Here is a 13,845-nt window from a genome sequence, read left to right as displayed (position 1 = left end):
CAATTCTATTCTTTCTTTCTTCCTTACAAATATAACTTCAACATTTCTTTTATTCTTTTACTTCAAAAAAAAATTTTTTTTTTTTTTTTTTTCACTTTAGAGAAATGATATATTGAATATGAAAAAATGACAAAGAAATGTTTTCTCAGTTTTTTTTTTTTATTTCAATTATTTTTTTTTTCAACTTTCATTTTCAATTTTTCTTTCAATCTTTCAACAACATTCACTTCTCCCATACAGATTCTAGAAGTGAAATAAATGAGCACTGAGATTAATAATGAAGCTAAGCATTACAATGTAAATTTATTCTCTCTCCCTCCCTCTCTCCCTCTCTCTCCCTCTCTCTCTCTCTCTCTCTCTCTCTCTCTCTCTCTCTCTCTCTAAGGAAATGGCATTCATAATGACCAATTAACATTTGTTAAGGTGTTTTTATTTCTTGATATCATCGATATAGTGCGCATTGATCTCAAAACAAAACAAAAATTACCACAGATTATAGCGCTTTAAGAAGGACATTTAAAAACTTATTAAATTGTTTCATATTATTAAAGTTAGAAATAGAAAAGAGTTAAGCATTCAGAAATATAACACAACAAAGGTACCACCAACTTTATAAACACAATTCCAAAACTGATAAAATCGCAAAAAACCACTGTTTCTCAAAGTAACCGGATGCAGTAGCAGTCAAAAGAAGCCTGCAATAAAAAGTAATCAAAGATTCAATGAATGAATTCTACTCTTTAACACATTTTTATATCATATTCCATTTGCGCACTTGCGCACTTGTACAACTCTCTCTCTCTCTCTCTGTCCCTCTCTCAGTGCTTTTTAAAATGCATTACTTCTTGAATCTCTTATTGTAAGCATTAATCTTAACCCCTGTAACCTTTAAGCTTACGTATGCATCTTCTCATATTTCTGTGTATATCTTACGTTCCATATGGCCGTGTGTGTACATGCGTACGTATATATACGTGTACATACGTCACGTCTCCATTAGGCGTATCTATGCACCCTCTTCATCTCTTCTAATCAGTGTAATAAAATGAAATGATAGCATATGCTAAAAATAAACGTTTTTAAATAAGAATCACAGCTGGGCGGGCTTAACGTAGCGAAGTGACGAATTATGTGACAATTGATGATAGTACCTCTCTCTCTCTCTCCCTCTCCCTCTTCCTCTCTCCCTCTCTCTTTTTCTGTCTGTCTTACCTTTCATTTATGTACATTTTTATGTATGTTACGGGGAATTTTATTTTCTGGTCAATTGATTGCATAGATTTACGTTCAATTCGAAAAGTTTATTCGCATTCTCGAAAAATTTAACATTTTGTGATGTTTAACTTTTTATTTTTGATAAAAGTTTAATAAGAGATATACTTTTGCATGGGTATGTGTAAAATATATGTTGCCTAGCGAAAGATTTATGACAGGTAAAATAGTGAAATAATTGCGATACAATATAGGAAGCTATTGATAATGAAGAACCATCTTTAAGAGATAGCCAATAATAGATTCATATTCAAAAAACTTTTTATTTTAAAAACAATTTTTAGGAGAAATGGAAGGAAGTGGCGAGGGTGAAGTTCCAGCGAACACAGCATCAAATAGTACAGCTGGACCTGTTGGATGGTATGATCGATTCCAGGGAATGATTGCGGATGAGTTGCCGTTTGTTTCCTTTTTTTTGTAAATTCAATGAAGTCGATATTTGCTTAACGGAATAAATATCTTCCAATATGTGACGACTTATAGCACAGTTCAAGCTTTATCATACTGAGAAATTTTTTGATGTTCTAGAAATGACGAATTAGCCATGTGTACTAGAGCTGTTCGACGAAATATGCCTTTTGATAGTTTTTGATAATATACCGTTTTTATTTAGACAGAGCATTATGATAAAGATTTACATCGTTAGCTCGAAATGATTCATCTAATTTTATTCGATTAGTTTATTTCAGTGCGATGACTTGATGTTTTTTTCAGTCCAGAATATATGAAATTCCTTGTATTGGACTATTTAATCTCTCAGGGACACAGGGAGGCAGCGGAATATTTGTGCGAAGACGCCTCTATACCATTCCCGAGAGACGCAATTGAAAATCTTGATCAGCGAATGCGTATCCGTGATGATATTGTAGAAGGAAAGGTTTGTATTATTAACATTCTAATCGTCAGCTTTTATTGTAGCGGTTACAAATTACTTAAATTTGAATTTGAGTTAAAGGTAAGATTTTAGATGTCCTAGATATAAAGGATTGAGAATAATTGACATATCAGGAATATGGGGACGAAAGTAAAGTTAGTGTAACAGAAATGTAGAAGTGGAATGCTTTTGTCATCTTTGATAACCACTTTTCTCTCAAACCTTTAATTTGGATATTTAGATACAGAGTGCAATCGAAAAAGTTGTAAAAGTTGTCCCTGATTTGTTGGAACGCAATCCAGTTCTTCATCTTCGTTTACTTCAGCAGCATCTCATTGAACTTATTCGCAATAAAATGGTTGGTTTAAGAATCAAATGCTCTTTCTTTTTTTGACTTTCTCTTTTTGTTAAGTGTTATAAAAAGAAATGTTATGATTTGTGAATTGAAGTATATTCAGTGCCTTTATTTAGCAACAAAATTGACCTATATAGTAGTTAAAATTTTATAGAATCCGTAGGATGATAGTTTCTCCTGACCTTTTCCTCCTCTTATCACAATTCGTTTTACCATCTTGAAGGGATACGGCATTTAGTCTTGTTCTGTCCTATTTTGAAAATTAATATCATTTTATTGATTGCTCTAAATTGAGACTGATAAGTTAAATGATATATCGCTTATTTATAACAGCTAATATCATTTTATTAGCAACAAACAGCAGCTGAAGTAGAAGGTGGATAGCTACAAAACAAGATTTTCAGGTAGAGGAAGCCGTTGCTTTTACGCAGTCCATTGTTGAAAAAGTGGATGCACATCCTGAAATGGAAAAAGAAATGCAAAAAGCTTTTGCAATGATTGCTTTTGAAAAACCTGAAGATTCTCCATATACATATCTATTGGAAATGAGTCATCGTCAGATGGTTTTTCATTCTTATCATTCATATCACATGATCACTGTTTTTTAAGACATGATAAAATTGGTAGGGATTTCAGATAATGTGTTAATGAGAATGGAGTAGGTTTCATTCATCTACTAGACCTGCTTCATCGCGATTTTATTCTCTCATCCTCTAATGGTCTCTTCATTTCTTTCATGTTATTGCTTCCCTTATTTCTTCTGTAACCTTAAAGCAATTAATCAGCTAAGTGATCGCAAATAAAATGTCCTTAAATTAATATGATTTTCAAATTCTCTCCAGGTTGCCAACGATGTAAATAGTGCCATTCTGGAAGCTCTGAATAAGCCGTCTGCACCGAAGCTAGAGAACCTTTTTCGACTGATCTTATGGTCCAAAAACGTGCTGAAGCATAACGATACACCGGAAAGCTTAGAGCGCCTTTTCAGTGGACAAGTAACTAATATTTGATTATTTGTGATCAGTCCAACTATTAGATTAATTTGCATCTCGAAAACTTCTTTCTTTTAAAACTATTATAAGAAAGGAACGACCGCTATCTACCTGATAACCTCGTAGCAATCCTATTTCTTAGTCATTGATAACTGCTTTATAGTTTCAAAATATTCGGTATTACTATGAATTTTAATAATACTAGACTCGTTTTTACTTGTCTTGCTTTGTCATTTTGAGTGATTTTCCACCCTTTTCAATGACGTTTTATGCGTGAACATAGTTCGCTACGAACGTCTGTTACTGTTTAAATTGCTTGTGAATATCTCAAATTTTCACATAAATTTTGTCTTTCCGAAACAAGCGTTCATTCTTAGTGCTACCGTTCGAAAATTTTAAATTTTCTGTACAGTGAGATTTTTATACGTGACTATGATTGTTTGTGTGCTTTGTTTGCATTGTATTTAGAAGTTGTCATTGATTTCTCAATTTTCAGACTTTGTTTCAAGGTTTTTTTTTTTTGATATGTAAAAAGTTAGTATGAATTTGATTTCGTCTCTTATTTTTTTGCATCGTATTGTAAGTTTTGCATGATCAATAAAATTTTTATTGGGCGTTTGCAGTCGTTTTTTGGTTTTCTGGGGTTTTTGGCTTTTAAGCTAAACTTCATTTCCTTTTACGGGATTATCTTGACCCATTTATTTTTTGTTAACTTTTGTCACCTACAAATATAGCAGTAAATGTCACATTTCAAGACTTCCATGGAATATTCATTTTCTTGTATATTGTTTACAGTTTGATGAATTGAAGGATGTTTGCTACATTTAATATCTCACGAGTTCGTCCTAAGTTATTTTTTTTTTTTTTTGTAATGAGTATGGTCTCTTAAGTAACTTTAAAAGCAAAATTAATTCATATAGGTTAAAAAGAAGTGTTCATATTGATTGATTTAATAAATGAATGTCTTGTAAAATATCACAATTTAAACATTCATAATTTTTTCCATCATTTTTATGCAAACTGCAAAGTTTACATAAGAATGTGATGAATACTCGACTACTTTCCCAATTCATTCATTCTTGATGCATTTTGCATTTAATTGAGAAGACGTTTCATTAGTAATTAATCATTTTCTCTTCTTCTCTAGATATATCTTATCTCCGTTAGCGGAACATCTGTTACCATGTCGTCTTAAAGCAATTATCTTTCTTCTTCCCCTCTTCAGATTTCATTTTTGAACCAAATGCGCAAAAAAGAAAAAAAAAAAAACCTTTCTAACATTTTATACATTGTAAACTTGTAGGTATGTATATATAGAAAAGTGTGTGTATGTGTATTTGTGTTTAAGTTTGTGTATATGTGTGTGTGTGTGTTCGCTGATATATATTACTATATATGTAGAGAAGTGGAAAAAAATATATAAGAGAAAGCTTAGCAATACTCATGTCGAGTGCCTGAATAACTGAGTGATCTCACTCGTTAATCGTATCGCTCAATAGCAAAACGGCAGGTGCGGTAGCAAAACGGCAGATGCGGTAGCAAACGGATGGCAACATAATCCCGAAGTTAATTTCATTAATGACTGACTAAATTGCTAATGCGGAAAGCGCATACGCATCAATTAATGTTATAGAGTTCAAATTGAGTATTATTTTTCATGTATGTATTCAATAAATGTGCAAATTTGATATGTTTAATTTTGGGAGTTATTCTGTATGATGCATTTCTGCTATCTTTTTTCTTCTAGATTTGAAGCAAATGATTGGTGATATTTTTCTTGAATATTTCTTCATCTGGATCACTTTGAAGATTTGCACCGACTATGATGGTAGCTTTGTTGCACGTTTTTTTTTTTTTTGACGTAATTTTTTCGTGATAAATTTTAAACATCACTATGTTTTCTTTATATTTTTATCATACAAATAGTGATTGATCGATGATAATGTTATAGTTATACTCATTTATACTCATTAATCCTATTAATTATATTATTTAATAGTGTATTTAATTTTAATTACCAATATTTGATCATTTTTTCCCTTACTTCTAGTTATTGTTTTACAAAAATGTGTTAGCTGAAAGAGAATGTTGCAAAAAATTACATTTTCATTTCTTACTTAATGTTTTTAGTTGGTAACTCAATTTTCAAAATGGAAATGGATGCTCTCCAACTCAGTAACTATTAAAATCTTGAATTCTCAATTTGATCAATCGATTTGATTTCTTCCTCCTGATCATATGAGTGAGTGCTTTTTGAGCCTTTAGAAAGGAAATAACTATCTGATTCTGTGATAGGTAGGAGAAGGAAGGTGTAACATTGCATTGTATGGAAGCATTTGTTGTCGGCTAACGTTCAGTTTTATCTCCTCGTGACGGATGATTTGGCGAATGATTCAAACTATAGCAACTGCTAACTAATTTTTGGCCTTTATTTCCCGTAGTGCCACTATTCATCATCGGAGTTGAGTAACTGAGGAAAGCTACTCTTACCATTGTTGAACCTCAACAACATTATTATTGATTGTTGGTTGTGGATCAAAGGCTAATTATTGCTAAAATTTGTTCTGTATGATGAAGCCATGAATTCCCTTAAAATCTATGTTTATTAATTACTTTACAGTTAATATTTTCAGGAATTAATTAACAAAAATAGCTTGTGAATCAAAGATTCTGAGATAATAAATAGTAAATAAAAAATAAACATCCCTGGTTATTCATTAAGAGTGTGAACACACAAAGTAGTATTACTAAAATTTATTGAAGTTAAGTTTTATTCCTGTTACGGTCATTTAGTAGGAGAGACTCAGAAAAAAAGAAAAAAAAAAAAGTGATTCTTTGTAAATGAGAATATAAACGAACCTATTGTTGAATGCTCCCGGATGTATCAGATGATGTTTTAGAGGATGCAATTACTAAGCCTCATTTCAGTTTATTGTTAATAGGGCATTCAGTAAAAAGATCAATGGCTTTCTTGTGGTATTGATATTTATCTTTTAAGTCGTCAAATTTATTGAAATTAAGTTTTACATTCATTTTTAAATCACCAATAACTTTGATGATCATTAATTATTGTGGAAACTTGATGATTTCATTCAGTTAATTTTCTTCATTATCATTGTATTCTTTACTTGCACTTCAGTTTTACTATTTTTCATTTCTCATATCGCTTATATCAATATCGTTCAGTCCTTTTGCTCTGCTCTTCATCATTATTTCTCATCATGTGTAAGTGAAAGTCATTTAAACTTTCTACTTATCTTCAACACTTACCTACTACTTATTTCGGTTCCAAAAAATGTTTTTATTCCTTGATGCCATCATTTTAACGACCTTACTATTACTACTATTATTAGTTGTGAATGTGAAATTTTTGCTGCTATAAAGCAAAAATGAAATGAGTGACTTCTGGTATATCTTGAATGGTTTAATCATTTATGGTAGCGCATTTGTCAATCACATTGGTGATGATCAGATTTGTTGATGTTATTATTGGTATAGTCATTTTTGACCGATTATAGCTTGTAGGACTTGAAATTTCATCTACTCGTAAGATCAGTTTTTGGATTTACTGGAATGATGAAGAAAATGGAAAACAAAGTTTCGCATTACTGTCATTAAAAAAAAAAAAAATAAAAAAAATAAAGGAAAGAATGAATATTAAAGAGATAAGCTGCTTCTGAGAAAATGTCATTCGTCATTGTTGATTTGATTGTAGAAATAGACAAAGTTAGAGTTAGTGTAATATGTGGTAGAGAGAAAATTTTGAACAGTGATAAGTTAAATTTTGTTTAAAATTTTATTTTATTTTTCTTTTTATTTCTACCAAAATGATGCTTTTAGTGGTGTTGGTAGGTACACCGGTAGCTGATGTAGATGAATGCTGCTCAACTAGTAGGCATTGTTAGTGATACTAGGTGATCTTGGTGTGTGTGTGTGTGTGTGGTATGATGGTGTATGGTGTATGGTGTACGGTGTAGATTGGTTTAGTTGGTTGATTTTGGTTTAGAAAGGGTTAAATAGTTCGAAAAAGACAGATCGGGTGTACGAAGAGTGTGGAAGAGCCACAGCAATTCATCCTCACCAACAGCACTGCTCCAGATATAACTACATATACATATGTATGTATGTATTACATGTATGTGTGTATGTGTGTGTGTGTGTGTGTGTGTGTATGTGTGTGTGAAGGGGGCGGCCAGTGTTGAACGTTAATTTTGGAGTGTCTGTTTGGCATTTTGCAGTTGAAAATGTTGTTCGTTAGCCAGTGTGATGTGATGTGATGTGAAGTGAAGTGAAGTGTCGTCTTTCTTTTTTTTTTTTTTTTTTTTTGTTTCACTTTATCGTTTATAATCTAATTTAACTGACCATTTCTTTTGCAACACGATTGCTTTGTATGAAATTTAATTCAATTCTATTATTCATTGTTAATTAATTATATTTTATATTAGAGAGGTAAATGGATGAAATGATGATTAAGATGTGCGTTGTTAGAGTAATAATTAATGAAACGTTAAGATTTCCAGAATTGTAATTCATTCGTGTCTAACTGATATTGATTTCAGATATGGGAATGAGCGCCATTGTGTACATCAGTTGAATGCATTTCAGTTTTTATTTCTATCTCGGTTATTTATTTGCTACACAGAATTTCATTAAATAGATGAGTATGAGTAATAGAAGATATATCTTATTCATAAATAATTTACTGGTAAGATATTTGGAGAAAGAATTATTTGCAATGGAATTGGTTTAGTATGATTGAGTTTGCTGTAACTAAAATTCTTGATTAGTTTTTGTAAAATCTAAATATTGTAAAAGTATTAATCGATTATTTAGATATTTTATTTGAATGCTTCATAGTAAACTAATCAGAAAAGCTACATTTTTATCCTATAAATAGGTACATTAATTATTCTTTGTTTATTGCTTAGAATTTCCTCGAATTCACTGCTTTGAAATTGTATTTAGAGGATAAGGCTAGATACAATTAAATCTCTTTACATATCTTCTCATATGTAGGCTAAAATTGATGAACTTTATAAGCTCATTTCAATAATCATTGTTTTCGTTGTTTTAATGCCATTTCGGATATTTATTTTTGAAATTCAGTACATATTTCATTTACTTTCTAAATTAATTTATAATACTGTTGATTTATTATTTTATTTTATTTTTTTTTTTTTTTGATTTCAGATATGGAAAGAAAAAAAACAATTTTTTTTTTTTTCGTATTTGCAAAGTTTTTAAGGATAAATGTTGTTAAACATGAAAATGTCATAAACAATGCACTTCTGTGTTTTCACTAGTAATTTCATTTCTATTGGTATTACTAATCTCTTACATTTAATAATGTATTTTACATGTGACAACTTGATGCTATCGTTTGGTGTAAGGTAATTGTATTTAAATTTATAATTCCAAAAATGTTTTCAGGCTGTCTATCAATAATTACAATTGACGATATTATTGCTATTAATCTATTCTTTATCATCTTCTTCATTACTACTGCACAATGGTTAGTATTCCCAATCTCATTTTTTAGTTTTTAATATACTTCCAAAAAATAATAATAGTGGATCAATCAGCTTCAATTTTTCAGATTCTTAATTCTTTCTGATGATTCAGGAAAATTTACGCTAAGATTTTCATTTGTTTTTCACGAAAGTTACATAAGTTTTTTATTTTTTTCTTTCAGTCTATGGTTTTAATCAAAAGAGTCATTAATTTTTCATTTTTCATTCAGAAATATGATTGTTTTTGAGAAATTTGCGAGAAATTTTTTTACCTCATTTGTTCAGTCAAAGAAAGTGAACGATCTTATTTCTTACTAAAAAAGCAGTCTTCTCTTTCTTTCTCTCTCTTTTTCCTCTCCTGTTTAATTTATTAAAATATTTTTTGTATTCCTGATAAGAACACCGGAAGATTGTTTTTTTTTTTCTTTTTTTTTTTTAGATCGGATAAAGAATGTATGTCAAATAGAGAAAAATATGCATATTTAATTTTCCTACTTAGTATCATGAAATCTAAGTATTACTTCTTACTAGCTTTGTTTTTATTTGCTCTTTACTGACATTTGCTATTGGTACTTTAGTTCCAAGAGTGTTTGTTGTGGTGAATGTTAGAGGAAAATGGCCATATGGCTGGGGAGCAGCTGTCGTTATTGCTTACAGGAGGATAACAGAACCAAGCACAATTATATATATATGTTTGGTTATATATTTATTTAATTAATTAATTAATTTGTTTGTTTGTTTATTTAGTTATTTATAGTTTTTGGTAATAAAAAAATTTACGGACTGTTTTGCTAGAGTAGATGAAAATATGAATTTGATCATAGTTTGAAAGCTTGTTTATATAATTCTTCTAGCTATACTTTATCTTCAAAATTTTTGAAAAAAAGAATGAGTATGTTTAGAATAACTTTTTTTTTCTGAAAAAAATATAAAAATTTATTGATTTTCAAAAAATTTTTTGGATAGATTCACGATAAAAAAAAAAAAAAAAAAAAACTCGTTTTTCTGTTAGGACAAATGACCTCTTTCTATACCTATAACAGTAGAAGTATATAGATTGCTAGAATTTGTAATAATTGATATCTTCGAGATTTTAAGGTACTACTTTTACTTTTTTTCATTTATTGCTTTATGTAATATGTGTAAATACTTAGGTTTTTTTTTCATTTTTATTTACTTAAAGTCTGTTCAAACATAACGATATTTGTTTGGGAAAAAAAAATGTTTCATTCTACTAATGAAATAGTCAGATAGATTGATTGACCGAATAATAAATGATATCTCATTTCTGATATTGTTCTTTATACTGATTCTTAGTTAGTTAACATAATTACTAAGTATGGATCTTTTTTTTTTTTACTGTAGTATTGTTAGATGTATTAATTAAGGGTTTATGCAGTTACGCATATTGATTCATTTTCTATTTCTTTTGCTTATATTTGTAGAACCATTTTTTTTTTTTTGACTTATATTAAAATAAACTTACCTATTTTTCGGTATTTATATAAAACATGTAAAAGTAAGTGAAAAAGTATGTTAAATTCATTTTTCATGGAATCAATAGTAACTTAACAGAAAATAAGATGAATAAAAATCATAAAAGTGCTCTTTTCGTATAGAATAAGTTTTTTTTTTTTTTAAAAAAAAGAGAAAAACTTTGAGTTAGTAGGAATACTAAAAGAAATACAAATTTTAATTTCGATGCTAATAATTATTGAAGAAGCTTTGTAAATTATCGATAAAACTGCCGAGTGTGTGTTGCAGTGTTTGCTAATACATTCTCCATTAAAATCTTACTTATCCCAGCCAGACATCTCTTCTTAACGGTTGATGTGTTTTATGTAATGCATGTTTTTCGTTTTTTTTTTTTTTTTTTTTTTTTCTTTCTCTTTGAAAATTTGCAGTCTTTCTTTTTTTTGATAGAATACATTTTATTAATTTTGTTTTTGTGTTGTTGCAGTCAACGTCTGGAGTAAGTGTTAATCCTGATGTCCAGCGATCATTTCAACGTCTTTCGGATAGTAAAGAATACAGATATATTCTTTTTAAAATAGAGGTTTGCATTTTATTTTTAAATCTCTTTGCCTTTTTTTTTTTCTTTCTTCTTTTCTCTATATTTTATAAGATTTGTTTTTTGAGGTATTATTTGTGGTGACAATGCTCAGGTGACAATGCTATCACTATATAGGAATAACTACTCTGGAGAGATTTAATACAATTTTTTTTTTAATTGAGTAATTGACATTATTGATAGCTGGCTGATATAGGAAAATAAATCTGAGAAATATGTGCTTTACCTTTTCTTTATATACTTCGATGCATTTAACAAGAGATGATGACAAGGATAATAAAAGGAAGAGAAATTTTCTGAAAAAAAAAGAATTGGAAATGTTTATCTAAGCAATTTTGCGGCATTTGAGGAAGTGATAAGATGATGTAATAGGATAACTTTGCCGATGGGAGAGAATATTCGGAAATATTTAAACTAAGAATAGCATTTCTCTGATTTCTTTCATGTTTTGAAGGATCGTGAGGTGGTTGTTGAAGCTGCCGTAACTCAAGATGAATTAGACCTTACTGTGGATGATTATGAAACAAATTCAAAAGAAGCATTTGGACATTTCGTAGAAGATTTGAGAGAAAGGACAGATAATTTCAAAGATTGCCGATATGCGGTCTTTGATTTCAAATTTACATGCTCGAGAGTTGGTGCAGGAACTTCGAAAATGGACAAAATTGTTTTCCTTCAAATGTTTGTTTTATATTTTTATCTGATTTGTCCATACTAACTTTATTTGTTTGATGTTGAAATTTTTAAGCAAATAAAATTTCTTTAGTGGAATGAATTTGATGTCCCTTATCTTTGTATGTTTTGTTTTAATTCATTCAATTATAGATGTCCTGATGGTGCATCAATTAAAAAGAAAATGGTTTATGCTTCATCAGCATCAGCAATTAAGGCATCACTTGGTACTGAGAAAATTATTCAATTCCAGGTAATTCTAGTATTTATTATTTATTGTATTTATTGTAGTTATGTATTTCTTTTTTTCTTGTAGACAAAATTTACTTCATCCTGTCTACAACAAAAGCGGCTGCTTTTATAAATTTATTTCCTCTGGCCACTTTTGATCCTAAAGTAAAATAGCTAAACACATATATCTCCTAAGACTAATATTTAGGGTGATTTATGATATTGTATTGACTTAAAACTTAATAAATTAAGCAAAAAGGATGCACTGCAGCTATTCCTACAAAACAAATTATGAAGGATGTTTTTTATTTTTCTTTTCGTTAATTGTTTGATTCAACATTTTATTGATGCGTTGTTTTAATTTTGGTTTTTTTCAGTAATACAGCATTATGTCTTCTTTTTAGGTATCCGATGAGTCTGAAATGTCACATAGAGAGTTGATTTCAAAGCTTACTGAGAAATATGGCGACCGATAAGTGCTTTAATTAAAAGTTTGGTCCCTTATTTCATGCTATGCCAGTGACAAAATTAATGTTGCATTTCACTTCATGTCTTAACAGAGAATGTTTTTGTCCTCATTCTAACCTAAAACTAACATTACGAAAAATAACTTTCAAATTTTGTATTTTAAGAAATTTTTATTCAAATTTCCAAATTTTCATATTGCTTTTTAGAATAAAAAATCCGGATATGGACTAGCTTAATTTACAGTAGCGATCATAGAAGTTACATTTGTTGACTTTTTTAATCAGCGTTTATAATCTGCATACGATTATAACTCTGTAATTGTAATTTTTTTTTTTTTTTTCTTTTTTTTGCCTCTAAACTTTTGTTCAAGAGAATTCACAACGATTATTATAAATCTAGATCACGCTTTACTATCATATTGCAGTTTATAGATCGCTCAGTCTATTTACATTCTGTTTAAAAGAAAGTAAATAAAATTTTTCCTATCTAGAATGATTTTCTGGCTTACCAAATTTTTGTGGATATCATTTTTCGTTTTCTTGCAACATTGTTTTTCCAAAATTGTCATAGAATCCTTGGAGTGATTCTGGATTAATTAATGTCAAAGTAGTGGTGACTATGTCAGATGACGGATGAATAAAGCAACATGTTGAGAGTCCAATTTTTAAGTAAACCTTGAAAGTCTATGAAATTAATTTAAGAATTTACATGTATACCGAAATTCTTCAGTGAGTAATTATGAAAAAATTTTTTGAATTTTTTTTCAAAGTTTTTTTTTTTTGTTTTTTTCTTTTAAGAATGATGAATAAAATCTTTTCTCATTTTTCATTTACTAATTTGATTACGTGTTAACATATTTATTGTGTCTATTTTTTTTTTTTTTTTTTTTTTTTTTGTTCTCTTTTTTTTCATCTTTTCAATTTGTTTGCAGTGTGTGATTTGTTTATTTTTTCTGTCATTGTTTCAGTTAAAATTAACTTTGCTGATAAAAAATTTTTATTTACTTCTAATGATTTAAAAACATTATGTGACAACAAGCAAATAACATGTGGAAAGAAATGAAAGCTAAGAGAAAATCATGCATGTATATTTTGAATGATTTAAATTTGGATAATTCTCGGCAGCTTTATCAACAACAATCTTTAAATCAAAAATATAGAAATAATTTTCCCATCCTCCGAAGCAATTTCATATATTTTCATTGCATTTTATAACTTTTTTTTTTTTTCGAGTGAATCAACTTTGTTGATTTTTGTATTTTTGATCCGAAATGGTATGATCATTTTCTTTTCGTAGAGTAAATATAAGAAATGAATGTTGAAATGTATTTATGAATGAACAAATATCAAACGATGATAATTATTAAAATCTATTTATTGTCAGTTATTAAAAGAGCACTA

General features: G+C 29.1%; 2 protein-coding genes across 3 annotated transcripts; both read left to right on the top strand.

Moving 5' to 3' along the window:
• Positions 1-1,426: 1,426 nt before the first annotated feature.
• On the top strand, positions 1,427-3,511 carry Bm8817 (Protein C20orf11 homolog, putative; the record flags this gene model as incomplete). 2 transcript variants are annotated; one of them, XM_001902924.2, is made up of 6 exons in its annotated part: positions 1,427-1,433; positions 1,557-1,671; positions 1,987-2,149; positions 2,388-2,504; positions 2,906-3,064; positions 3,344-3,511. In XM_001902924.2, the coding sequence occupies 6 exons, from the start codon at positions 1,427-1,429 to the stop codon at positions 3,509-3,511; spliced, it is 729 nt and encodes a 242-aa protein (XP_001902959.2). The 2 variants fall into 2 exon arrangements, with proteins under 2 accessions (XP_001902959.2, XP_042937207.1); XM_043081273.1 differs by lacking the exon at positions 1,427-1,433 and having other exon boundaries at positions 1,562-1,665.
• Positions 3,512-9,002: 5,491 nt separating this feature from the next.
• Bma-unc-60 (Uncharacterized protein) lies at positions 9,003-12,453 on the top strand (the record flags this gene model as incomplete). The annotated part of the gene is made up of 5 exons (XM_043081272.1): positions 9,003-9,005; positions 10,964-11,059; positions 11,529-11,755; positions 11,900-11,999; positions 12,382-12,453. 5 exons carry the CDS (start codon positions 9,003-9,005, stop codon positions 12,451-12,453), a joined length of 498 nt encoding a protein of 165 aa, XP_042937206.1.
• Between the last annotated feature and the right edge of the window lie 1,392 nt (positions 12,454-13,845).

Source organism: Brugia malayi, assembly GCF_000002995.4.
Source record: "Brugia malayi strain FR3 genome assembly, contig: Bm_v4_Chr4_scaffold_001, whole genome shotgun sequence".
Classification (NCBI taxonomy): domain Eukaryota; kingdom Metazoa; phylum Nematoda; class Chromadorea; order Rhabditida; family Onchocercidae; genus Brugia; species Brugia malayi.
Note: the sequence above shows the minus strand (reverse complement) of the source record. Positions and strands in the feature narration are given on the sequence as shown.